General features: G+C 49.8%; 2 protein-coding genes and 1 long non-coding RNA gene across 4 annotated transcripts in view; 2 read left to right on the top strand and 1 right to left on the bottom strand.

Annotated features, from left to right (window-relative positions):
• LOC119963816 overlaps window positions 1-3,038 on the top strand; it is a 138,364-nt gene extending 135,326 nt beyond the window's left edge. For both annotated transcript variants that reach the window (XM_038793122.1, XM_038793123.1), the window contains exon 6: window positions 1,405-3,038. In XM_038793122.1, coding sequence (XP_038649050.1) covers window positions 1,405-1,626 — 222 coding nt within the window. In that variant the 3' untranslated portion in view covers window positions 1,627-3,038. The remainder of the gene's footprint in view (window positions 1-1,404) is intronic.
• LOC119963818 overlaps window positions 1-20,746 on the bottom strand; it is a 130,699-nt gene extending 109,953 nt beyond the window's left edge. Inside the window, exon 1 of the long non-coding RNA XR_005460182.1 lies at window positions 18,936-20,746. This is a non-coding gene — a long non-coding RNA (uncharacterized LOC119963818). The remainder of the gene's footprint in view (window positions 1-18,935) is intronic.
• Window positions 20,747-24,767: 4,021 nt separating this feature from the next.
• Window positions 24,768-25,374, top strand: part of LOC119963817 (sideroflexin-5-like) — a 277,217-nt gene continuing 276,610 nt past the window's right edge. Inside the window, exon 1 of the mRNA XM_038793125.1 lies at window positions 24,768-24,954. Within this exon, the coding sequence (XP_038649053.1) occupies window positions 24,898-24,954 (57 nt within the window). The 5' untranslated portion in view covers window positions 24,768-24,897. The remainder of the gene's footprint in view (window positions 24,955-25,374) is intronic.

Raw genomic sequence — 25,374 nt, 5'->3', positions numbered from 1 at the left:
CACCCTTGGCTCCCAAGATAATGAGGTGGTGACTGGCAATTAAAAGTTCTTCTCTCCTGTGAATGCTTGTTTGTCAGTTAATCGGTTTAATAAGATATACCATTCCTTTCATTTACCCATCCTTCCAAAACAACAGACAACATTGGGTTACACGTGAGAGTATCGGTCCCTAGTGGTTTTAGTTATATTTATCTTTTTTGCCTTTTTTTTTCACAGAATTGTTACGGTGCAGAAGGAGGCCTTTCGGTCCAGTGTGTTTTTTAAAAAATTCATTTACAGGATGTGGACATCGCTGGTTAGGCCAGAATCTTTTGCCCATTCTTAGTTGCCCTTCAGAAGTTGGTGGTGAGTTGCCGCCTTGAACCGCTGCAGACCTTGAGGTGTTGGTACACCCATTGTGCTGTTAGGGAGGGAGCTCTCCAAACAAGCATTATGACTTAGTGCCATTGTCCTGTCTTCTCCCCAGACCCCTTCACATTGTGGTCACCTAAAGCCCCCTTGAATTACGCCCCCTTGATTGTTACGCCCTTGTTCAGTTTAATTTCAGTAGTGGGCAAGCTTCTACAAACAGTTATTCAGGATAGAGTTAGTCGTCACATGGAAAAATGTTGGTTGATTAGGAATAGCCAGCATGGATTACTAAAGGGGAAAACGTGTTTAGCTAAATTGCTGGAGTTTTTTGAGAAGCGAATAGAGAGGGTTGATAAGGGTAATGCAGTTGATGTGGTGTACATGGATTTTCAGAAGGCATTTGACACTGCCACACAACAGACATGTGAGAAAAGTTATAGCTCATGCAATAAAAGGGACAGTAGTAACATGGATACAAAATTGGGTGGCACGGTAGTACAGTGGGTTAGCATTGTTGCTTCATAGCACCAGGGACCCAGGTTCGATTCCGGGCTTGGGTCACTGTCTGTGCGGAGTGTGCACATCCTCCCTGTGTCAGCGTGGGTTTCCTCCGGGTGCTCTGGTTTCCTCCCACAAGTCCCGAAAGACGTGCTGTTAGGTGAATTGGACATTCTGAATTCTCCCTCTGTGTACCTGAACAGGCGCCGGAATGTGGCGACGAGGGGATTTTCACAGTAACTTCATTGCAGTGTTAATGTAACCCTACTTGTGATAATAAAGATGATTATTATTATTGGCCATGCTAAATTGCCCTTTGTGTCCAAAGGTTAGATGGGGTTATGGGATAGCGCAGAAGAGGGCCTACATAAGGTGCTCTTTCAAATGATCGGTGCAGACTCGATGGGCCAGATGGTCTCCGTTTGCACTGTAGGGATTCTGTGGTTCTATGGTGCACAAGATTGTATTACTCATGAGGCAGGAAGAGAGGGCCTGCTTGGTTGATAATTTTCCTACTTGCCGTATTTTTTGAAAACTGGATTCCTTGCATTTCAGGAATCCAAGCCCGCAGATCCAGTCGCTCGATACTACCACCTGACACACGATGAGCTCATCAAGATAATCCTGCAGCAGGAATTGGAGCTGCAGAAAAAGGATATGCACGTGCGGGATCTGGAAGAATATATTGATGTGGTGCTAGTGCAAGTCATGGAGCAAAAGCCTGGCATTCTCCAAGCAGTGAGTGAAAGAATGAAGAACAAGATGGCTAACAAATAAAACTGCATTGTGCCTGACACAGTGTGACTATATGGGTTTCCTCTCTGTACCCTTACACTAGTAAATGCTGGAATCACACTCAAATAATCACTTTCTTGCTGTAAATGGCCTTTGTCTTTAAATGATTGTCCCAAGGGGAAAATCAATGGTATGGTAGGGCGATGGGAAAAGGGGAACAAGACTTTGTGACACTTTGCGTTGGAACATGGTGTTTTCACAATTGGGATCAGCAGGTAAACGCAGCAGCTCTGATTCATTTGTTGCAAGAGTTCCCAGTTAAATATTTAGGGCAAACTGTTCTTCGTGGGCATGGTCCCAGTTGACACCAAATTGGCAGTTTTGTTCAGAGGCCACAGAAGGCTTCTGTGTGGAACAAAAGTTGTGAAAGAAAAAACTGTTCAGAGTTTGTGCGGTAAAGGAGTCTTCCCAAGCATTGAAGCAGAGTTAAAAGTGCTTTTAAACTGCAAATAACCTGGGCCACACCCATCTCCTGTGCCTTGGCAAGCATGAGGCAAGTTGCACATACGGATGTTTTTTTTCCCATTCGCATTCAGCTTTCAGCCAATCTGTCACACGCTGGTTTTTCCAGACAAAACCTGATGTCCTTTTCCTTTATCCCCATTTGTTTTAGCTGGACAGTCTACGGAATTGTTTGATATCCAGGAATAAGAACTGTTCTCTATGCAATTTAACTGTCATTGATGCTACAGTCTCCTGCTGCAGAACCGATGACATTTTTTTTTTTAATTGACCCGATAGTTTTCCAGTCCTCATCTCTTCCATACACCAGTCAGTACCGAGATGAGCTGCATCCTGGTGACAGCAGTTTGCTCTTATTTCCTGTTCGACTCACAAGTTTTTATTTATGAAAATGAGGTAATCCGTCCATGGTATTCCGTGTCAGAATTAGAGCCTGAACTGGTTGTTGCCTTCCACTCATACTGGAGCACTTTCCGGTAAGGTTCAGTGAATAGCGATTGGCAATGGGAAACTTGTCCCAATTTATTTGTCTCCCTGTCTTGGCCTGAGCACTAAAGGTAACTGTGGTATCCTTGATTGATCCCAGCTAGCTGCTCAGTACCACCGGTGATCCTGGAGGTCCTTTTATCTGTATAGCACAGGTAGAGAGCAGGGTGATCAGGGGAACAGCTATGTTAAGTGTCCATTTTTAAAATAAATTTAGCGAGTGACTAAAGGACAATTTATTTTTTTTGTCGCTTCATTCCCAGACTGCAGCTGGGATCTGTGGTGGTTTATCTGTTTCCATTATCAACACGCTCATGCACATAACCACGAATGATTGCAACAAAAAAAAACCTCAAAACTAATAATCAGTGGCTGAACATAAATTTTGTATGCAACGAAAAGTTTTGAAACTCCAAGCAAAATCCCAAAGGTTTTCATTAAAAAAATGTCCCCCCTAGAGTGAGACTTCCGGGCGGCGAGCGAGGAGGTCGCAGGGAGAGGGGCTCCCGCAAGCGGTGGACAGCAGGAGGAACAGCCCCCCCCCCCCCCCCCCCCCGACAGGCCGGACGGCGGAGGAGCCGGAGCGGGAGCCGAGGAGACGGAGCCGAGGAGCCGGGGAGCCGGGGAGCCGAGGAGCCGGGGAGCCGGGGAGCCGAGGAGCCGGGGAGCCGAGGAGCCGGGGAGCCGAGGAGCCGGGGAGCCGGGGAGCCGGGGAGCCGAGGAGCCGAAGCCGGAGCGGGAGCGGAGGAGCCGGAGCGGAGGAGCCGGAGCGGAGGAGCCGGAGCGGAGGAGCCGGAGCGGAGGAGCCGGAGCGGCGACAGGGGGGCCCAACAGCAGCAGGTCCATCCCCTCCCCCTCCCCCCCCCCCCCCCCACGCGGGCCAGGAGCGGTGCGGCGGCGGCCCCTCTTCTCTCCCCCACCCCCACGCGACCCAGGAGCGGTGCGGCGGCGGCGGCGGCCCCTCTTCTCTCCCCCCCCCCCCCCCCCCCCCACGCGGGCCAGGAGCGGTGCGGCGGCGGCGGCCCCTCTTCTCTTCCCCCCCCCCCCCCCACGCGGGCCAGGAGCGGTGCGGCGGCGGCGGCCCCTCTTCTCTCTCCCCCCCCCCCCCCCCTCCACGCGGGCCAGGAGCGGTGCGGCGGCGGCGGCCCCTCTTCTCCCCCCCCCCCCCCCCCACGCGGGCCAGGAGCGGTGCGGCGGCGGCGGCCCCTCTTCTCTTTCCCCCCCCCCCCCCCCAGCCAGCAGCGGGGACCCCCCCCCCCCCCCCCCCCAGCCAGCCAGCAGCGGGGACACAACCCCCCCCCCAGCCAGCAGCGGGGACACAACCCCCCCCCCCCCCAGCCAGCAGCGGGGACACAACCCCCCCCCCCCCCCAGCCAGCAGCGGGGACACAACCCCCCCCCCCCCCCCAGCCAGCAGCGGGGACACAACCCCCCCCCCCCAGCCAGCAGCGGGGACCCCCCCCCCCCCCCCCAGCCAGCCAGCAGCGGGGACACAACCCCCCCCCCAGCCAGCAGCGGGGACACAACCCCCCCCCCCCCAGCCAGCAGCGGGGACACAACCCCCCCCCCCCCAGCCAGCAGCGGGGACACAACCCCCCCCCCCCCCCAGCCAGCAGCGGGGACACAACCCCCCCCCCCAGCCAGCAGCGGGGACCCCCCCCCAACCAGCAGCGGGGACCCCCCCCCCAACCAGCAGCGACCACCCCCCCCCCCAACCAGCAGCGACCACCGGCCCACTCGCCCCTCCCCCCCCCCCCCAACTGCTGTGACCACCACGTGGCAAAGACAAAGGGACTCTCTCTCCTGGTTGAGTGGGGAAAAAAAGAAAAAAGAGACTTGTATTTCTGTTCTTCCCAAAAGAAAACTGGTAAAGAGAAAAGGGGTAGGGGAAATAAATTAAAAAAAAAATATATATATATACATATATAGATATATAATAATAAATAAAATAAAAATAGGGTGCGGAAAAGGGGGAAAAAGAAGAACAAGGAGAGAAGAAAAGATGAAGGGGAAGGGGGAGAAAAAAGTGCCAGAAAGGAGCCAAGAGAAAGGGGGCACCGGAAGTAGACTGGGCAAAGGGAAAGCCAGCTCGGGCGAACGAGTCAACACGCGAAGCGGCGGGAAGGATGCTTCGCCGCATCCAGAAGAGCTGGACGGGCGGGCAACCTCTCCCCTGGGGTTAGAGGGGGGCGTGAATTGGAAGGAAGCCTTTGCCGAGGTGGTGAGGGAGCAGCTGCAGGCATTCAAGGCAGAGTTAAAAGCAGACGCAGAGGCCGCAGCACAGGCAGCAGCGACCAGGGCCATGTCAGGGGTGCAGCAGGTTCTGACCAGATTGGAGAAGAAAGTGGATGCCCAAGGGAAGATACTGGAAACCCAAGGGAAGATACTGGAAGCCCAGGGGGCAACCATTAAAGAGCTGGAGAAGGCAGCGACTGACGCGAGCGACCGGGTCATATCCCTGGAGAGGGGAATGGTGAAACTGAGTGCAACACAGGGGAGCCTGAAGGGCAGGGTAGACGACCAGGAGATCAGCTCGAGAAGGCAAAATATCAAGATAGTGGGCCTGCCAGAGGGGATAGAGGGTAGAAGTCCCACAACATTCGTGGCTGCGATGCTGGGCTCCTTAGTGGGGCGGGAAACTTTTCCCACCCCACCGGAAATGGACAGAGCTCATCGGTCACTGCGCCCGAAGCCCAAGGAAGGGGAAAAACCGAGAGCAGTTATAGCCAGACTGCACCGGTACCGGGATAGGGAGACAATCCTGCGCTGGGCCAAGGAGAATAGAGCCTGCAATTGGGACGGGCACGCCATCCGAATCTACGAGGATTTTGGAGCGGACATAGCTAAGAGACGGGCGGAGTTCAACAGAGCGAAAGCAGCTCTCTATAAGAACAAAGTACGTTTTGGTATGCTGTACCCAGCAAAACTCTGGGTCACATACCAACACAAGGAATATTTCTTTACAGCCCCTGCCGAGGCGAATAAATTCGTCGAGGAGCACGGGCTGGAAAAACGCCATGGGAAGTAGGGACGAGGGGCCCATGGCAAGGAGACACGTCATGCCGACGGGGGGGTGGGGAGGGGCGAGGCAAAGCCAACCCCCTCCCCCCTGGCAGAAACACCCAGAACAGAAAACAACCCAATGCCCTAGGGCCCGCTTCAGGTGGGAGGCCAGGCCCCGGCACGAGGGAACGGGAGTACTGGAGAGGGGAGAGGGGAAGCGGGACAGCAACCTCCGGGAGGGGAGCCACCGTGCTAGCAGGAAAGCTAGCGAAGGGGGCGCGCAACAGAGCAGGGCCGCAGCGCACCCCCAACAGGGGGGAAGGCGCCAGGCAGGGGAGGGGGAGGATCACCCATCAAAGGTGGGAGAGCAAATGGGGACAGGAATGGGGGAGAGAGGGGCAATGGAGGGGTACACAGGGGTATCCCCGAAAGGGATAGAGCGGGGGGGGGGGGGGCACCCGGGGGGCGAGAGACCAGGGAGGGGAAACGCAGGGACGAAGGGACAAAAGAGGCCAGTAAGGGAATAGGGCCACAAAGTGCCACAGACAAGGGCTCGAAACAGGGAACTGCTGCAAGCACCCACCCAGTACGGTCTGTGGGTGAAGGGGCCCCCCGGAGTGCAGGGGACTACCCGCGTGGCGGACACAAAGTGGACGGCCATGGCGGGTGTCCCCGGGACAAGGGGGAACCCCGGAGCGCAGGGACCCGACCGCATGGGGAGAGCAGTGATAGTGGACATCCTGGACGGCCCCCTAACATAGGGAAACCCCAGAGGGCAGGGGCGCGTCCACCGGACAAATATGGTTAACCCCACAGGAGCAAGGGGGCAGAAGCCCCCCACCAGAATAGTCACCTGGAACGTAAGGGGACTTAACGGCCCAGTGAAGAGATCTAGAGTCCTCACCCACCTTAGAAACATGAGGGCCGACATAGTCTTCCTCCAAGAGACGCACTTGAGGGAGCGGGACCAACTGCGGGTAAGAAAGGGCTGGGTGGGACAAACCTATCATTCCTGTTATGGGGCAAGGGCCAGGGGGGTGGCGATCCTGATTGGCAAGAGGACAATGTTTAGGGCGACAAAGACGGTTACGGACCCAGGGGGACGGTATGTCATGGTCAGCGGGGCCCTGGATGGGGCGCCGGTAGTTCTAGTTAACGTGTACGCGCCCAACTGGGACGACACGAGCTTCATCCAAAAGACCATGGCAGAAATCCCGGACATAGCGACGCACCGACTAATCATGGGGGGGGACTTCAACTGTGTACAGGACCCAACGACGGACAGATCAAACCCCAGAACGGGGAAAACCTCAAACATGGCAAGGGAACTCAGCCACTATATGGAGCAGATGGGAGCAGTAGACCCCTGGAGATTCGCCCACCCGGGGGAGAAAGAATTCTCTTTCTTCTCCCCAGTACACAACGTGTACACCAGAATTGACTTCTTTGTGGTGGGGAAAACGGTGCTTCCAGAGATAGACAAGGTGGAATACTCCGCAATTGTGATATCAGACCACGCTCCACACTACATGGATGTGCGGCTAGAGACGGGAAGGGCCCAGCGCCCCAAATGGAGGTTGGACGGTGCCTTACTAGCTGACAAGGCCTTCAGCGAAAGGATAGCGCAGGCCATAGCGGAGTACACTGAGATCAACCAAAACGGGGAGGTCTCACCCTCCACGTTCTGGGAAGCGCTTAAGGCCGTACTAAGAGGGGAAATCATAGCCTACAAAGCGCAAAGAGATAGGGAGGAAAGGGTGGCTAGGCAGAAGCTGGTCGACTCCATACTGGAGGTAGACCATAAATACTCCGAGGCCCCGACTGTAGAACTCCTGGCGGAGAGAAAAGAATTACAAAGGAACTTTGACCTGCTCTCCACCAGGAAAGCAGTACACCAACTCCGCCAGGCACGCGGGGCCCTATACGAACACGGAGACAAAGCCAGCCGCCTGTTGGCCCACCAGCTGAGAAAGCAGGCAGCCAGCAGAGAAATCGCGCAAATCAGAGATACCAGAGGCACGTTGGAAACAGAACCAGAGAAGATTAACAAAACCTTCAAGGCCTTCTACCAAGAGCTGTACACCTCAGAGCCCCCAACGGGGAAGGCTGGGATGAACCGGTTTCTTGACGGACTGAACATACCAGTTGTGGGAGAGGGCAGAAAACGGGATCTGGAAGCACCACTAGCACTGGGAGAGATCATGGAGAGCATTAGCTCCATGCAGGCGGGGAAGGCGCCGGGACCGGACGGATTCCCGGCGGACTTCTACAAAAAATTTGCGACAGCGCTGGCCCCGCACATGCGGGAGATGTTCACAGACTCGCTAGCTAGGGGCACGTTGCCACCCACGTTAGCACAGGCCTCAATCTCGCTGATACCTAAGAAAGACAAAGACCCAACGGAATGTGGGTCATACAGACCCATATCTCTGCTGAACGCAGACGCCAAAATACTGGCCAAAATCCTAGCCAAAAGGCTAGAAGACTGTGTACCTGAGGTGGTCACAGAGGACCAGACGGGCTTTGTCAAAGGTAGACAGCTGACCGCGAACATCAGGCGCCTGCTGAACGTGATAATGACCCCCTCCGGGGAGAGAACACAAGAGGTGATCGTCTCCCTGGACGCAGAAAAGGCCTTCGACAGAGTCGAATGGAAATACCTCATAGAGGTACTGGAGCGGTTCGGGCTTGGAACAGGGTTCACCGCTTGGGTAAAGCTCCTGTACAACGCTCCCATGGCGAGTGTACAGACCAACAATACCAACTCCCAATACTTCCAGCTGCACAGGGGCACCAGACAAGGATGCCCACTGTCCCCGCTGCTGTTCGCACTAGCAATCGAACCGCTAGCAATCGCGCTCAGGGCAGCAAAAAATTGGAGGGGGATCCGAAGGGGAGGTAGAGAGCACAGAGTCTCACTCTATGCGGATGATCTGCTCCTCTATATCTCGGACCCACAAAGCAGCATGGACGGAATCATCGCGCTCCTGAAAGAGTTTGGAGCCTTCTCGGGCTACAAACTCAACATGAGCAAAAGTGAGATCTTCCCATTACACCCGCAAGGGGGGGGGGCAGCACTAAAGGGGCTGCCGTTCAAACAAGCCCGACATAAATTCCGCTACCTGGGGATCCAAATAGCCCATGACTGGAAAGGGATCCACAAATGGAACCTCACCAGCCTGACGGAGGAAGTTAAAAAGGACCTGCAAAGATGGAACACACTCCCGCTCTCCCTCGCGGGGAGAGTTCAGACGATCAAAATGAACGTACTGCCCAGGTTCCTCTTCCTGTTTAGATCCATTCCGATCTACATCCCCAAGGCCTTTTTCAAAGCGCTGGACAAACTCATCATGGCGTTCGTATGGGGGGGTAAAAATGCTAGGATCCCAAAGAAGGTCTTACAAAAAACAAAAACCAGGGGAGGGTTAGCCCTCCCGAATCTACAATTCTACCACTGGGCAGCAACAGCCGAGCGAGTAAGGGGATGGATCCAGGAGCCAGAAGCTGAGTGGGTGCGTGCGGAGGAGGCCTCCTGCATGGGAACCTCCCTCCGGGCCCTCGCCACGGCAGCACTCCCATCCCCACCCAAAAAACACTCCAGCAGCCCAGTGGTGACAGCCACCCTCCAATCCTGGAACCAACTGCGGCAGCAACTTGGCCTGACCAAAATGTCGAACAGGGCTCCCATCTGCAACAACCATAGGTTCAAACCAGCACTGACCGACGCCACCTTCAAAAGGTGGAGGCAGGACGGGGGGACACTGTCAGTCAGGGACCTGTACACGGACGACAGGATCGCAACACTGGACGAACTGACAGAGAAATTTCAGCTAGCTGGGGGGAACGAGCTACGGTACCTGCAGCTCAAAAACTTCCTACGAAAGGAGACAAGGACGTACCCACAACCGCCACGACAGACACTACTGGAAGACCTACTGGACGCAAGTATCCTAGAGAAAGGGAACTGTAGTGACATGTATGACCGACTGGTAGATAGGGACGACACCGTACTGGACGCAACAAGGAGGAAATGGGAGGACGACCTGGGGATGGAGATCGGGTGGGGACTCTGGAGCGAAGCACTGCATAGGGTCAACTCCACCTCCACGTGCGCAAGGCTCAGCCTGACGCAACTAAAAGTGGTACATAGAGCCCACTTAACAAGAACCCGTATGAGTAGGTTCTTCCCGGAGGTGGAAGACAGATGTGAACGGTGCCAAAGAGGCCCGGCCAACCACGCCCACATGTTCTGGTCCTGCCCCAGACTCGTGGAGTACTGGACAGCCTTCTTCGAGGTAATGTCCAAAGTGGTGGGAGTGAGGGTGGAGCCATGCCCGATAGTGGCGGTCTTCGGGGTTTCAGAACAGCCAGATCTATTCCTGGGGAGGAGGGCGGATGCCCTTGCCTTTGCCTCCCTGATCGCCCGCCGTAGAATCCTGTTTGGCTGGCGGTCAGCAGCACCGCCCAGAGCTGCGGACTGGCTGTCCGACCTCTCGGAATCTCTCCAAATGGAGAAAATCAAATTTGCCATCCGAGGGTCGGACGACGGCTTCCACAGAACGTGGGAGCCATTCATGCGACTGTTCCGGGACCTATTTGTGGCCAATGTACAAGAGGAAGAATAGTCGGGGGAAGGTAGCGGGAGGGGGGGGGGGGGGGCTACAGGTTCGTTACGGGGGGTCGATGGCTAGCGAAGGCCCAAAACCAAGCTAAATAAACATGTTGGGGGGGGGAGGGGGGGGGGGGGGGGGGGGGGGCGCAGTTACTACTACGAAGATGCTTACCTGTAAATATGTGTGTTAATTTTTGCGTGTTTGTTTTTGTTTGTTTTTTTTTTCTCTCTCCTAACAATTTGTAATTTGTTCAATATAAAATACGAAAACTGAATAAAAACATTTATAAAAAAAAAAAAAAAATGTCCCTTGTGAGCAAAAAAATCCACGATAGTTGCTCAGGTAATCATCAAGCTATAAAGCATCAATTATTTTTATAAGAGTGGGTTGGCTTCCATCTCACAGTTGGCAATCTATCTGCAAAGATTATTTTGAGCACTGTATATAAAATATATTTGATTTGCCTTGCTAGCATATTTTGTAGAATCCTATCTTGGCTTCCAAAGACTGTTCAGAAACTGCACATCTTCTTTAAGCAAATCCATTAGGGCGAGTTGTTTTTAAAGTTTAAACCTGATCTAATTAAAGCTGAGTAAAACCGAAGGTTGAGAGCTTCAGTGTCCTGATTGCACTTCTGGCTGGTGCCATGCAGTTGCTGCTCCGCATGCATTTTGCATGTTATGCAGTCATAAGGCACAGACACTGCAATGATCAACTTGTGTCATCATCATCTGTGGAGTATTCCATTGAGAACACATTTGACAAAATGAATTAGATATTTATTTTTGTGGACTTAATTGTGGAATTATAATGTTTTCACCAGTAATTTATGCCAGGAATTAACTTTGAAGTGGGAAAGTTTGGAATTGCGTTCTTTTTCGCTCCTAGATTAGCTGCGATGGTGTGTCGAGGGCAATCCATGTATAGCATTTCAATTTACCTCTTCCTGCTCAGTCCCAATGCTATAGCATCTCAACAAACATTAGTGAAAAGAACCATGTCTAAACTCTTCCTCAATTACCTTTGTTATGTATTTGGTGAAAAAGTCCTAATTCCAGAAAGTGGAGATGGAGCTTTGAAAATTGCTACTTGTTAATAAACTTATGTCATGAAATAATAAAGTTATGTGTGAGAGAATTTTTGACATAGAGGTTTTTCTCCAGGAGATTGGGTGGTGCTCTTTGATACCTTTGCAATTTAAGTACAAATCCAGCCTCGATCGTTGGATGTAAAAAACAAGTCGAAGATCAAAGTTATGAAGGACGTTTGGACAGTAGTTCCTGTAGATACACAGCAAAAAACTGTCATTTTGGTACAAAATGGCATTATCACTTTTCAACTTAAAAAGAAATTCTCAGGATACCTCGGGTGTCGTTTATTGTCCATTTGTGGTTCTTCCGAGAAGGTGACGGTAAGCAGCCCTTGAAGGCTCTTCCAGTATTTTGTCCCAATGATGCTGAACGATTGGTGATATACTCCCAAATCAGAATGATGTGACTTGAAGGGATAGTGTTCCCATGTGCCTACTCTCTGTCCTCCTATATCATGGAGGTTATAGCGGCGGACCTTCCCCGCAATCAAGGATCCCAGGGAGCAAAGGTCCCGCCTGCCGAGAGATGCTGGTCATTCAGATGCTTGCACTCTTCACTCAGCAACACTATAGGGGAGGCAGTGGCTGCTGCTGGTACAACACTGACACCTCACACTGAAGGACCCAGGCGTAGGTGAATGATAGGAAGTCATGGAGGAGACTCAGCAGCAAGGGCGGGGCGGGGGTTGGCTCTCTCAGCAGGCTACCCCGTCCCAATCTTGGGTCCCTCGATCAGGTACTGAGTGAATTTGAATAAGGGACTGCCACCTCATAACCCAAGAGAAACTGGAGGGGCATAAATATTCTGGCTGGGAGGTTTGCTAGTGTCACATGGCAGGATTTAAACTAGTATGGGCCGTACTGGACCTGGTATTGGGGAATGAGACGGGCCAGGTGGCCGAAGTTTCAATAGGGGAGCAGTTCTGGAAAAGTGACCACAATTCAGTACGGTACTGATGGATAAAGATAAGTGCAGTCCTCAAGTGAAGGTGCTAAATTGGGGGAAGGCCAATTGCAACAATATTAGGCAGGAAATGAAGAATGTAGATTGAGGGCAGATGTGTGAGTGCAAATCAAAATCTGGCATGAGGGAGGCTTTAAAGTGTAACTTGATAGGAATTCTGGACCGGCACATTCCTGTAAGGTTGAAGGATGAGTATGGCAAATTTAGGGAAGCTTGGATAACGAGAGATATTGGCAGGTATTCACCGATATTGTGGCCAAGTATTGACACCGGCGTCAAAACCAGCGCAGGTAATGCAGGAGTCAACGGACCTCCAGGCCAAGTAATCCTCCTCTTCTTCGGGGGCTAGAACGCTCCGGCGCTGAAAGCCAGTCCTACACGGCCGGCGTGAGTCCGCGCATGCACACCACGGCCGGCGCCGGTCCGCGCATGCGTGCCACAGTCTTCTCCCCGCTGGCGCATGCGCGTGGTTGCAACTGCCCCCGGGCAACTTGAGGCCCGGCGCGGAGGAAAATAGGACACCCCACCCGAAATGAACGCGCCCGTCAATCAGTAGCCCCCGCGGTCCTAGCCACCGTTGAGGACCACCCTGGAGTCGGACCCCCCCCCCCCCCCCCGCACCCCCACCAGGATGGCCCCTGCAGCCAGAATGGTGAGGTCCCGCCGGGTAGGACCATATGTAAACCACGCTGGCGGGCACTTGGCCAGTCGACTGCGGAGAAGTGCTGCGGGTACCGCTTTCAACGGTCGCCGGAGAATCGGCCGCCCGACGTCGGAAGGGCGTGCCGGGATTCACGCGCCCCACCCGGTGATTCTCCGACCCGCCGTGGGCTCGGAGGATCCTGGCCATTGCGAGTCGAGTTAAAACGAAAAAGGAATCATTTGTCAATGCTAGGAGGCTGGGAACACACAAAGTAAGTGTGGAATACAAGGAAAGTAGAACGAAACTTAAGCAAGGAGTCAGTAGAGCTAAAAGGAGTCATGAAAAGTCATTGCGCAGCAGGATTAAGGAAAATCCCGAAGCTTTTTACACATATATAAAGAGCAAAAAGGTAGCCAGGGAGAGGGTTGGCCCGCTCAAGGACAGGGGAGGGAATCTATGCGTGGAGCCAGAGGAAATAGGCGAGGTATTAAATGAGTACTTTGCATCGGGATTCACCAAAGGGAAGGACTTGGTGGATGATGTGTCTGGGTGTGTAGATAGTGTGGGTCATGTTGGGATCAAAAAGGAGGTATTGGGGCCTTGAAAAACATAAAGGTAGACAAGTCTTCAGGGCCTGATGGGATATACCACAGAATACTGAGAGAGGCAAGGGAGAAAATTGCTGGGGCCTTGAGAGAAATCTCTGTATCCTGAATGACTACAGGGGAGGTCCCAGAGGATTGGAGAAAAGCCAATGTAATTCCTTTGTTTCAGAACGGTAGCAAGGATAATCCAGGTAATTACAGGCCGCTGAGCCTTACATCCGTGGCCGGGAAACTATTGGAGAGGATTCTTCAAGACAGGATTTAGTCCCACTTGCAAATAAGTGGACGTATCAGCGAGAGGCAAACTTGGTTTTGTGAAGGGGAGGTCGTGCCTCACTAACTTAATCGAGTTTTTCAAAAAAGTGATGAAGATGATGGATATGGGTAGGTCAGTGGATGTTGTCTACATGGACTTTAGTAAGGCCTTTGACAAGGTTCCTCATGGCAGAGTGGTACAGAAGTGAAGTCGCATGGGATCAGAGGTGATCTGGCAAGATGGATACAGAACTGGCTCGGTTATAGACGACAGAGAGTAGCAGTGGAAGGGTGTGTTTCTGAATAGAGGGCTGTGACTAGTGGCGTTCCTCAGGGATCAGTGCTGGGACCTTTGCTGTTGACCAGATCGGTTGGAGACTTGGGTGGAGAGATGGCAGATGGAGTTTAATCCGGACGAATGTGAGGAAATGAATTTTGGAAAGTCTAATGGAATTGGGAAATATACGGTAAATGGCAGGACCCTTAAGAGCATTGACAGGCAGAGGGATCTGGGTGTACAGGTACACGGGTCACTGAACGTGACAACGCAGTTGGCCAAGGTAGTCAAGAAGGCATTCGGCATGCTTGCCTTCATTGGCCAGGGCACTTTATAGAACCTTATAAAGTTAAGTTGCACTGGAATATAGTGTTCAATTCTGGTCTCCACACTACCAGAAGGATCTGGAGTCATTAGCTATGAGGACAGGTTGGAGAAACTTGGTTTGTTCTCACTGGAACGATGGAGGTTGAAGTGCGATCTGATAGAAGTCTACAAGATATGAGAGGCATGTACAGAGGGGATAGTCTGAAGCTTTTTCCCAGGGTGGAAGAGTGAATTACTAGGGGGCATAGGTTTAAGATGCGAGGGGCAAGGTTTAAAGGAGATGTACGAGGTAAGTTTTTTTTTTTTACACAGTAAATTTAGAGTACCCAATTATTTTTTTCCAAGGGGCAATTTTAGCGTGGCTAATCTACCTACCGTGCACATCTTTTGGGGGCGAAACCGACGCAAACACGGCGAGAATGTGCAAACTCCACACGGATAGTGACCCAGAGCTGGGATTGAACCTAGGACCTCGGCGCCATGCGGCAGCAATGCTAACCACTGCGCCACCGTGCTGCCCACAATAGTGACTTTTAAGGGGCATCTTGACAAATACATGAATAGGATGGGATTAGAGGGATATAGTCCCCGGAAGAGTAGGAGGTTTAGTTGAGACAGGTAGCATGGTTGGCGTAGGCTTGGGTTGCACTCAGTGCTGTGCATATTCCTTTCAATTTTCTTCTGTAAAGATGTTGCTGAAGTGGATGCGAGATTGAGGTTCAAGAGTCACAAATTACAAAAAAAGACAAACCCATAGGTGGTATGAAGTGTTTTACTGAGTAGTAACAATTTAAATGTGATGCATAAGTTAAACAGACAGAATAAGCATACAATCCCTGACAGGTGAGAACAGTTTAGCAATCCCAGAATGGAGGCAGCAGTCCTTTACATGTCTGTTTGCAGCAGCCGCCTTCTCTCTTTGTTCTTTCCAACTGGCTGAGGTGTTAGGAAGCTCTTTTCCAGTTGCCTTCTACTTAGTGAGGTATTAATATACTGGGGCTGGTTAGGCTGTCCAATGTCAATCACTTGTTTGAATAGTTCTCGCCAATGACAAAAGGCTGCTACCCAAGGTGTCACATCCCCTCTGTTACTGAGGTCATCATTTAGTCTGTCTCATGATGGCTGCCATTTGTTAACTCCTACCAGACACGTGTATGGATAAGAGGGTACATAAGATGCCATAAAACTGTCCAGGAGAACCATTCTTCTTGGCTGTAGACTTTGGTTTATCTCGAGCCCTACCTATTAGCAATGATTCATGTGTTTTATCAGAGAAAAACACCCGTCTGCCAGATGGCCTCATACTTTGCCTGCTAATTCCATACTATTCTGAAAAGTACCAATTCTTACAGAGACGATGGTTTTCCTCTTGTATCTCACCTAATTGGCACTTTCTTTGGAAGCAAGACTAGATAGTGAAAGCCAGCAAGGTTTGATTGTGGCGGAGGCAGTTGAAACAGATGGAGAATGGGAACACTAACTGATTTTATTTGTCTCCCTTTGCCAAGACACTTCTACTAATCAGCTACCTCTACATAGAATGGGAATGGAACTGTCTCAACCTGTGGAGTTCAGTAGCATAATAGTGCATTTACCAATTTGAGCCATTTAACCGAGCTGGAGGTTCACGCGTGAGAAGTAAAATCGACAAGTAGTCATCTTCTGTTAAAATAACTTCAAATAATAATTAAAAGGGAGAGATTCTAAGCTCTTTTTACAAAACCAATTTTTCCCATTTAAGTTTAAGAACCAATTCTTCGAACGTTCCCATGGCAGGAACAGGAATGATGAATAGTGTTAGTAATGTATCCATCTTCTTTAACCATGCAGGAATGTAATGTTACACTCAGTTGCTTGTGTAAGCATGCACAATCTGCACTAGGTGGCAGGCGATGCATTGGCACTGATAACACTGCTACCTAGTCACGGTAATTCCTTCATCTCAGGTCCTTCCTACTATTTAGTCTACACAGGGTTGAAATTCCAGCTATGCTTATGACAGCAAATTACATTTGAATATTAACATTCTGTGACAGTGAACTGTAGTCTGACTTAATTTGAGTAATATGCCAACTGGGATTAAACTGACTGAATGTTTATTTCCTTTTCAAACAAAAACAGAAAATACTGGACAATCTCAGCAGGTCTAACAGCTTCTGTGGAGAGAAAAGGGAGCTAACATTTCGAGTCTGGATGACTCTTTGTTAAAGTCAGCTTTGACAAAGAGTCACCCAGACTCGAAATGTTCCCTCCCTTCTCTCTCCACAGATGCTGTCAGACCTGCTGAGTTTGTCCAGTAATTTTCTGTTTCTGTTTCAGATTCCAGCGTCTGCAGTAATTTGCTTTCATCTATTTATTTATTTTTCTCCCTCTCCTGAAGGTACTAAAAGTTGATGGGATCCTGCTCCGCAGATACCAGCAGACCCTCAGTGACTCATCCAAATGGACATTCCTTATGTAATTCAGATAATAAATAATGAATACTCTCTCTGAACAATCTTCAGCATCATCTGTCCTACGTGGACTATGAGGAGGCTGATACCTTCCGCCTCAATTCCTTACTCCAGGCCACTGTGTCAAGTTAAAGTGCTCTCATCACTGTTTCCTCTGAGATCAGTTAACACATTAACCAGATTTCTTGATGTGTACAACTTAGTTCACAATGAGTAACATTATTTTTGATCCTTTAAAAACAATAAAAGTATTTACATCCTTTGTTCGTGGCTCACAAGTGAGAAAGGTGGGCAGAGAAGGTTGGATATTAACAATATTATCCACCACAAGGGACAGTGATAGGGGAGAATATTTGTTTTAAATCTAATCTTCACTGTTCCCTGAAGAACATCCAAGGTTGCACTCACTTATTCCATCTCTTTTTATTCCTTCAAATCTCTGCAGATTCTTACGGGGTGCATCATTCTTGACCTGACTCTCTCATAGTAGGGCAGCACGGTAGCACAGTTGCTTCACAGCTCCAGTGTCCCAGGTTCGATTCCCGGCTTGGGCCACTGTCTGTGCGGAGTCTGCACTTTCTCCCCGTGTCTGTGTGGGTTTCCTCCGGGTGCTCCGGTTTCCTCCCACAGTCCAAAGATGTGCGGGTTAGGTGGATTGGCCATGCTAAATTGCCCTTAGTGTCCAAAAAAGGTTAAGTGGGGTTACTGGGATAGGGTGGGCTTGGGTAGGGTGCGCTTTCCAAGGGCCGGTGCAGACTCGATGGGCCGAATGGCCTCCTTCAGTACTGTAAATTCTATGAAATTCTGGTTATCTAAATGTAGCAAGCACTTCTGTCAGAAAAAAGATTTGCAATTGTATAGCACCCTTCACGATCACTGGATATCCCAAAGCAGTTTACAGCCAATTAATGCAGTACTTTTGAAGTGTAATTGCTATTGTCATGTAGGAAACATAGCAGCCAGTTTGTTCATAGCAAATTCCCACCAGCTGCAAGGTGATAATGAGCAGATAATCAAGGGATAAATATTGGCCAGGCCACCGGGGAAAAAAATCATGTCACCACAGTCTCAGAAGAGGCTCTCCGCTTTTGAGAGAGAGCTGACTGGTGGTGATTTAACCTGAGGGTCACCGCACCTCAGGTGAGGGGCAATTGAACCCACGCTGCCGCTCCGCATCACAAGCCAGCCGTCCAGCCAACTGAGCTAACCAACCTCTCACTGGGGATAACTATCCTTCAAATTAGTGCTTTGGCGTTCACTTGAGGGGATAGACAAAGTGTCAGTTTAACACATCGTCCAAGAGACAGCACCTCTGACAGTGCCGTACTCCCTCAGTACTGCACAGCAGTGTCAGTCTTGGTATTTTTATGCTCAAGTCTTGGGAGTGGAAATTGAAATTACAACCTTCTGATTGACAGGCAAGAGTGTTATCAACAGAGCCACAGATGAGGTGCAGGGGAAAAAAAATGTGCATCAGTGTGTCTCATATCCACGGCAACTCGCGAGAATACATTAACTGTCGCTGGGTCAAAATCCTGGTGTTTGCTACGTAACAGCACTGTGGGTGTACCTGCACCGCAGTGACTGCAGCAGTTCAAGGAGCGCACTACCACCTTGCCAAGGGCAGTTAGAGATGGGTAATAAATGGTGGCCTAGCCAGCGGCACCCACATCCCAAAATTTAATTTTTAAAACTTGCAGGTTGAACCCATGCTTACAGGTATTAATGATGCATTGCTGCATTGGTGAGCAGTTTCACATAACACATTTGTCTTTAGTACAGAACTTGAGCATTGCTGAAAAAAAAAACACGTAGCTTTTTGTCTGCCGGACACTTCACAAAAATACCGATATAAGGGGAAAACAACAATTAATATCGTACGAGAAGAAAATACTGATTAGTTGGCAAGTATTTGGTAGACATTGCCATGGAGAATACACCAGATAACTGACAGTTAACTGCCAAGTATTGTTTGACATTTAAACCATAAATGATGATGGCTGAACCATAAACAGTAACCGTTGAAACACGTCCATACGATAAACTCACTTAAGCAGAAGTGGTTTGGCAACACAATTAATAATGCCACATAATCAGTAACAAATCTCTCTGACCTTGTATTATCTGAAAGCAAATAGTCTGTTCTTGCTCGTGGATTCAATTTTCATGTGTCTTCATCCCAATTCAAACGGGAAGAGGTAGTTGCTGAGTTCGAACTTCTGTGCTCCCAACAAACCAGCATCCCCTAAAGATATTGGAGCATGAAAGCAGGCCTAGCTGATCCAGGGCACGGATGTTGTGGTATTCAAAATGGCCTGTCTGACTTCCACAAGCAACGTGAATGTCTTACAGCATTGTGAGGCCTCAAGACCAACCTCGACATACATATAGTCATCCTTAACAAGCGCGACTGTATCAACAGCATTCAAACCATTCTTAATTACAGGTTCCAAATCATATCCATTGGACCTGCCACTCAGCGACCAGACAAGACTTGCTCAAAAATCAGCTTAAAAAGAAGCTTGCTGGACTTGTGCAAGAACGATGAGCTGCTGAATGACATATATGACAGGGTTCCACCTCACTGCATCCACCTATGTATTGGCTTCCCAAGACACACAAAAATGATGTCCTTATGTCGTATCTTATCGAGAACCGGTTCTGCACAGCATTAATAGGCCAAATGCCTGGGCAAATTGTTCCAGTCGGGTTTTGAACAAGTTTTCTACAAACACGGTGAAGGAATTTTTAAAATTCACAGTCCTCGTGGGCTGTTTGCTCTTGTTATTGGGGAGGGTTTAAACTAACTTGGCGGGCATAGAATCCAGGTGATGATATTAAAGATGAAACACAAGGTGCACAGGTGGCACTAAGTTAAGTAACAGTAATGTATTAGGTACGGTCAGAGTAAGGGAGAATACAAACAAGTGTAAATTAAGTTAATAGTGCATGTAATTAAACACACTGTGGATGGTAAATAAGGTTAGTCCGCAGTCACAGACCGGCAAGTGGGAGTATTATGCTGTGGATATAAACTTACCGTCCAGGACTAGGGAGCACCGTTTTAAAATTAAGGGTCCCTCTTTAAGGACAGAGATGAGGGTTTTTTTTCTTTCAAGAGAGCGGTGTTACTTTGGAACTCTGTCGCAGAAGCTGGGGGCTATTGAATATTTTTAAGGCGGAGGTAGATATTCTTGTTAGGCAAGGGAATCAAACATTATCGGGGGTAGATGGGAATGTGGAATTCGAAACACAAACCGGTCAGTCTTATTCAGTGGTGGAGCAGGCTCGAGGAACCGAATGCCCTACTCCTGCTTCTATTTCGTATGGTCTTTATATATAAATCGCCATTTGGTCTCTAAATGGCCCCATTCCTCCTTCTCCCACCTTTTTACTATTCATGTGCCGATAGAAGACTTTGGGATTTCTCTTTATGTTGGCTGCCAGTATTTTCTCATACTCCCTCTTTGCCTCTCTATTGTGCTTTTTCACCTCCCTTCCGAACCTTCTACTCATCTTAGTTCTAAATTGTATTTTCTACCTTTCATAAGCATATTTTGACTTCTTTATTTTAATTTCTATCTCCTTTTTCATTTGTCTTCCTTTTCCCTTTTGAGGGAGTATACCTTGACTGCGCCTGAACCATTTCTTTATTGAAGGTAGTCCATTGTTCTGCTGCAGTCTTCCCCGTTAACACTTTCCAGTTCATCCAGCCCAGCCCTGTTCTTGCCCCATTGAAGTTGGCTCTGCCCCAGTTGATTACTGTTACTCTGGATTGTCCATTGTCCTTTTTTACCCTATCCTAAACCTTATGATACAATGAAGGATACAGTGATCAAGGTTTTCAACATCATGAGAGGTCTGGTCAGTAAAGAAGGCTAATGATATGTTGGCCTTCAATGCGAGAGGTTTCGAGTATAGAAGCAGGGATGTGTTGCTGCAATTGTACAGGGCCTTGGTGAGGCCACACCTGGAGTATTGTCTGCAGTTTTGGTCTCCATTTCTGAGAAAGGATGTTCTTGCTCTTGAGGGAGTGCAGCGAAGATTTACCAGGCTGATTCCAGGGATGGCAGGACTGTCATATGAGAAGAGATTGACTATGTTGGGATTGCTCCCGCTGGAGTTCAGAAGAATGAGGGGGGATCTCATAGTGACTTATAAAATTTTAACGGGACTAGACAGGGTAGATGTTACCAATGATGGGTGTGTCCATAACTAGGGGTCACAGTCTGAGGATTCAGCGTAAACCTTTCAGGACAGATAAAAGGAGACATTTCTTCACCCAAAGAGTGGTGAGCCTGTCAAATTCATTACCACAGGAAGTAGTTGATGCTAAAACATTGAATATATTCAAGAGGCGGCTGGATATAGCACTTGGGGAGAATGGGATCAAAGGCTATGGGGAGAAAGCAGGATTAGGCTATTGAGTTGGATGATCAGCCATGATCGTGATGAATGGCGGAGCAGGCTCCAAGGGCCAAAAGGTCTCCTCCTGCTCCTATCTTCCATGTATCTATGTAGAAATATTTTCCGTTTGTGGAAACGTTGAGACCTAATATTAGGTGAAAGACAAATCAACTAAAAGCAACATGAAGAAAATCTGTTTTTGCAGGAGGGTGGGAGTGCATGACGAGCTAGTTTACACCAAGAGACAGCTGGAATGGGTAAAATGGCCTCCACCTGTGGAATCATAAGGGAACTCCTTCCTTTTCCCTAATTTAATTGGGTGAACTGTTAATTTTTTAATGTAGTATGGAAAATATAAACTGAATGATTGCATTTTAGATACAGGTTGGATATTTAGGTTTAAAAGGATGTTTGGATCGCTGGTTGGATTATTAAGACAGGATGAATTATGTGCATTCTATTGCCATCAAGACTGTGGACCGAGGTATTTGGATCAAATCTCTGAAGTGACCTGAGTATTTCAGCACTCAGTGCGGTTATGTGGAATATAGGGTGAAATCCATAATAACATGACCTTGCTGGGTTATGTACCCCTCATTTAGCACTCCTAATGTGTTCTTATAAGAAAATATGTAAAAAAAAAAAGGGTGTTAGTTTCTGACCTACAATGTTTACATTACAACCTCTTGGCTGCCTTGAAGCAAATTTGCCCAAAATCCTCTTACTAATTATTACTACTTACCTCCTGCTCACTGCTTCCATTCATTCCTCACATCCTGTCTCTTCGAACCCTCCCACCCACCACTCCCCAGCCCTCAGGAACCCTTTGGTCCTGTGACTGGGAGGGTTGGCTGATGGAAGTGGGCAAGCGGAGGGAGGTGGGCAAGTGGGTGGGTGGGAGTGAGGAGGTTGGAGCCAGAAGGAAGCAGCAATAGATAGAACAGAACAGTACAGCACAGAACAGGCCCTTCGGCCCTCGACGTTGCGCCGAGCAATGATCACCCTACTGAAACCAACGTATCCACCCCCAGTAACCCCCCTCCCCCCATTAACCTTATTTTTTAGGACACTAAGGGCAATTTAGCATGGCCAATCCACCTAACCCGCACATCTTTGGATTGTGGGAGGAAACCGGAGCACCCGGAGGAAACCCACGCACACACGGGGAGGACGTGCAGACTCCGCACAGACAGTGACCCAAGCCGGAATCGAACCTGGGACCCTGGAGCTGTGAAGCATTTATGCTAACCACCATGCTACCGTGCTGCCCTAATCTGGAAGGTCGGTGAGACAAGGGGAAGTTTGTTTTTAAAAAGCAGGCTCAGTAACCACACCTAAACCAAAAATGTGATTACAACATGCTTTAAATGTGTGATACTCCAAAGATAAGCAAAGTACCACGGAGAGGAGGAGGTGGAGATCTGAAAAACATTTCAATGGTCGGGATTCCACAATCAAAACACTGGAATTCTGACTAAAGGAATTTCGCATCCCTGCAATTACTGGAAAAGCTATTATACATCATTGTGGAAAATTTAACAAATGGAAAAAATGCTGGAAATGCACAGCTTATTAGTCAGAATCCTTGAAGGATACAGGTTTACAGGTTGTGTATCATTCACCTTCCCAGTGCTAATTATTTTTATGTCTCAAAAGATAATGGCATCTTGACATGTTGTGTCTTTTCTGTGCTTTGTTTGTGTACTAACGCAACCAACTTTAGATGTTTTTAAGGTAAAGATAGATAGTTTTTTGAAGAATAAAGGGATAACGGGTTATGGTGTTCGGGCCGGAAAGTGGAGCTGAGTCCACAAAAGTTCAACCATGATCTCATTGAATGGCGGAGCAGGCTCGAGGGGCCAGATGGCCTACTCCTGCTCCTAGTTCTTATAACTCCTGCTCATCCACCATCTCGAACTTGCTGTTATACATTAGCTCCCAGTAAAGCAATGCCTTGATTTTAACATTATCATCCTTGTTTTCAAGTCACCTCATGGTCTTATCCTGATGGGCTACCTTACCTGATCGCTTAGTTCAGCTGGCTGGACGGCTAGCTCGTGATGCAGTGCAACGTCAACAGCATGGGTCAATTCCAGTACCAGTTGAAGTTGTCCATGGAGGCCTCACCTTCTCTACCTTGTCCCTGACCACCACTCAGCTCTCTCTCAAAAGGGGAGAGCAGCCTATAGTCCTCAGGGACTATGGCAACTTTCACCTATATCAGTAATCTTCAATATGACAACCTTCCCAAATCTCTGCACTCCTCCAATTCAGATCTCTTGTGCATTCCTCGTTTTAAGTCACTCCATATTTGGTGGCCATACCATCAGCTGTGTTGCACCCCCACCGCCACAGCCCCCAACTTCTTCCTTCAAAATATCCCTTGAAGTGTGACTAGGCTCTTCCGGGGAATGGAGCGATTAACAGGGCCAGAGGGGCTGACAAGGCCGTGGAGGGAAAATGGGTGCGTTCCATGTTCCGCCCCCTTTGGGTCTGCCCTGGACCTGGGTAGGGGGTTGGTGTGTACTTGACCGGGCCCAGGGACCACCACCAGCCCCAACCCACCACCCACTTGCCAGAGCAGTAAAATTGCCAGAGGGCAGTGAGTGCCAGCCACCCCTCCCTAGTGGCTGACTGTGGGCTCAGACACAAAAGACAAAATAGGAGAACATTCGACCCATCAAGCCTTCCAATACGATCAGTGTTGACTTCCCTGCCTGCCGCCCATAACCCTTGACGACCGTCCCTCCCCATAAAATTCAATCCAACTCAACCCTGAACAAATGACCCAAATCCGGGACAAACAAGGGCAGGCAAGCCCAGGACCAGGAGGGATTCTGAATTGCAGGACAGACTCGATAAATCCGTGCAGCTGTCCAGCCCAGGATGGCCGGTCATTTGGGCATTCTGAATTCTCCCTCAGTGTGCCCGACCAGGCGCCGGAATGTGACGACTCGGGGCTTTTCACAGTAACTTCATCGCAGTGTTAATGAAAGCCTACTTGTGACAATAAAGATTATTACTAAGATTATAAGATGTAACCAATCCTCATAATAATATAATAATCTTTATTAGTGTCACGAGTAGGTTTACATTAACACTGCAATGAAGTTACTGTAAAAAGCCCCTAGTCGCCACACTCAGGCGCCTATTCGGGTTCACAGAGGGAGAATTCAGAATGTCCAAATTACCTAACATGAACGTCTTTCGGGACTTGTGGGAGGAAACTGGAGCACCCGGAGGAAACCCACGCAGACATTATTCCAGGGTATGTGCTCATTAGGTGAGGTTGTGCGGATAGGGTAGGGGATTGGGTTGGGTGCTCTTTCGGAGGGTCAGTGCAGGCTCGACGGGCTGAATGGCCTCCTTCTACACCGTCCATGGATTGTCTGTCACTGAGCCCAGTACCCTGCCTTGCAAGACATTTGAACCTTCCACAGACTGCGCATGTGCGGTGACCTCTGTTCTGACCTCCCTCGACCCGGGGCACGACGGGAAATGTAGTCCCGCCGCCCATTTCCGGTGTCCACCCTGGCCCCGCCCCTTCCATGCTTGGCCGAGGGGAAAACAGGGCCGGGCCGGGCCGAGCCGCCTTCAAACTGGGAGGAGCCAGGGGGGAAACTATTTAAAGATTATTGATCTGCAGCGCGGGGTTAGTTACCTGTTGGGATGGCGGCAGGAGGGGACTACCCTGCGTTTGCGTTGGGAAAGCCACGCTTTGATCAGGTAAAGTTGGGAATGTTGTTTAAATCGCTCCCTCCGCTGCCCTGGCTGGCGGGCGACCGGCGGGGGGAGGGGGCGGCAGCGGGGGTCGCGCGAGCGCCCTTCAAATCACAACCGTCGGGCCCAGCCACGCCCTCTTCTCTCCCATTGGGCCAGGGCCGCCCCCAGCCGCTCCTGATCGCGCCATTGGCTACGCCGCCTGTCAGTCATTAAAGTGACGGCTGAATTAGTATGCCGCCGACTGTTTTCTCCTCTTAAAGGGGCAGGGCAAACTCAGCTGGTGGCTGATCAGGTAACATTGGTGGCCAGGTGATGCCCACCCCCAATAAGAGAGAGTCTCACCGTTGACCGGGTTCGATGCAGTTCTCTGCTCCTGGGTGGCACGGTAGCACAGTGGTCAGTACTGTTGCTTCACAGTGCCAG

Source organism: Scyliorhinus canicula, chromosome 3 (assembly GCF_902713615.1).
Source record: "Scyliorhinus canicula chromosome 3, sScyCan1.1, whole genome shotgun sequence".
NCBI classification, from domain to species: domain Eukaryota; kingdom Metazoa; phylum Chordata; class Chondrichthyes; order Carcharhiniformes; family Scyliorhinidae; genus Scyliorhinus; species Scyliorhinus canicula.
This window is presented reverse-complemented; position numbering and strand designations above follow the sequence as displayed.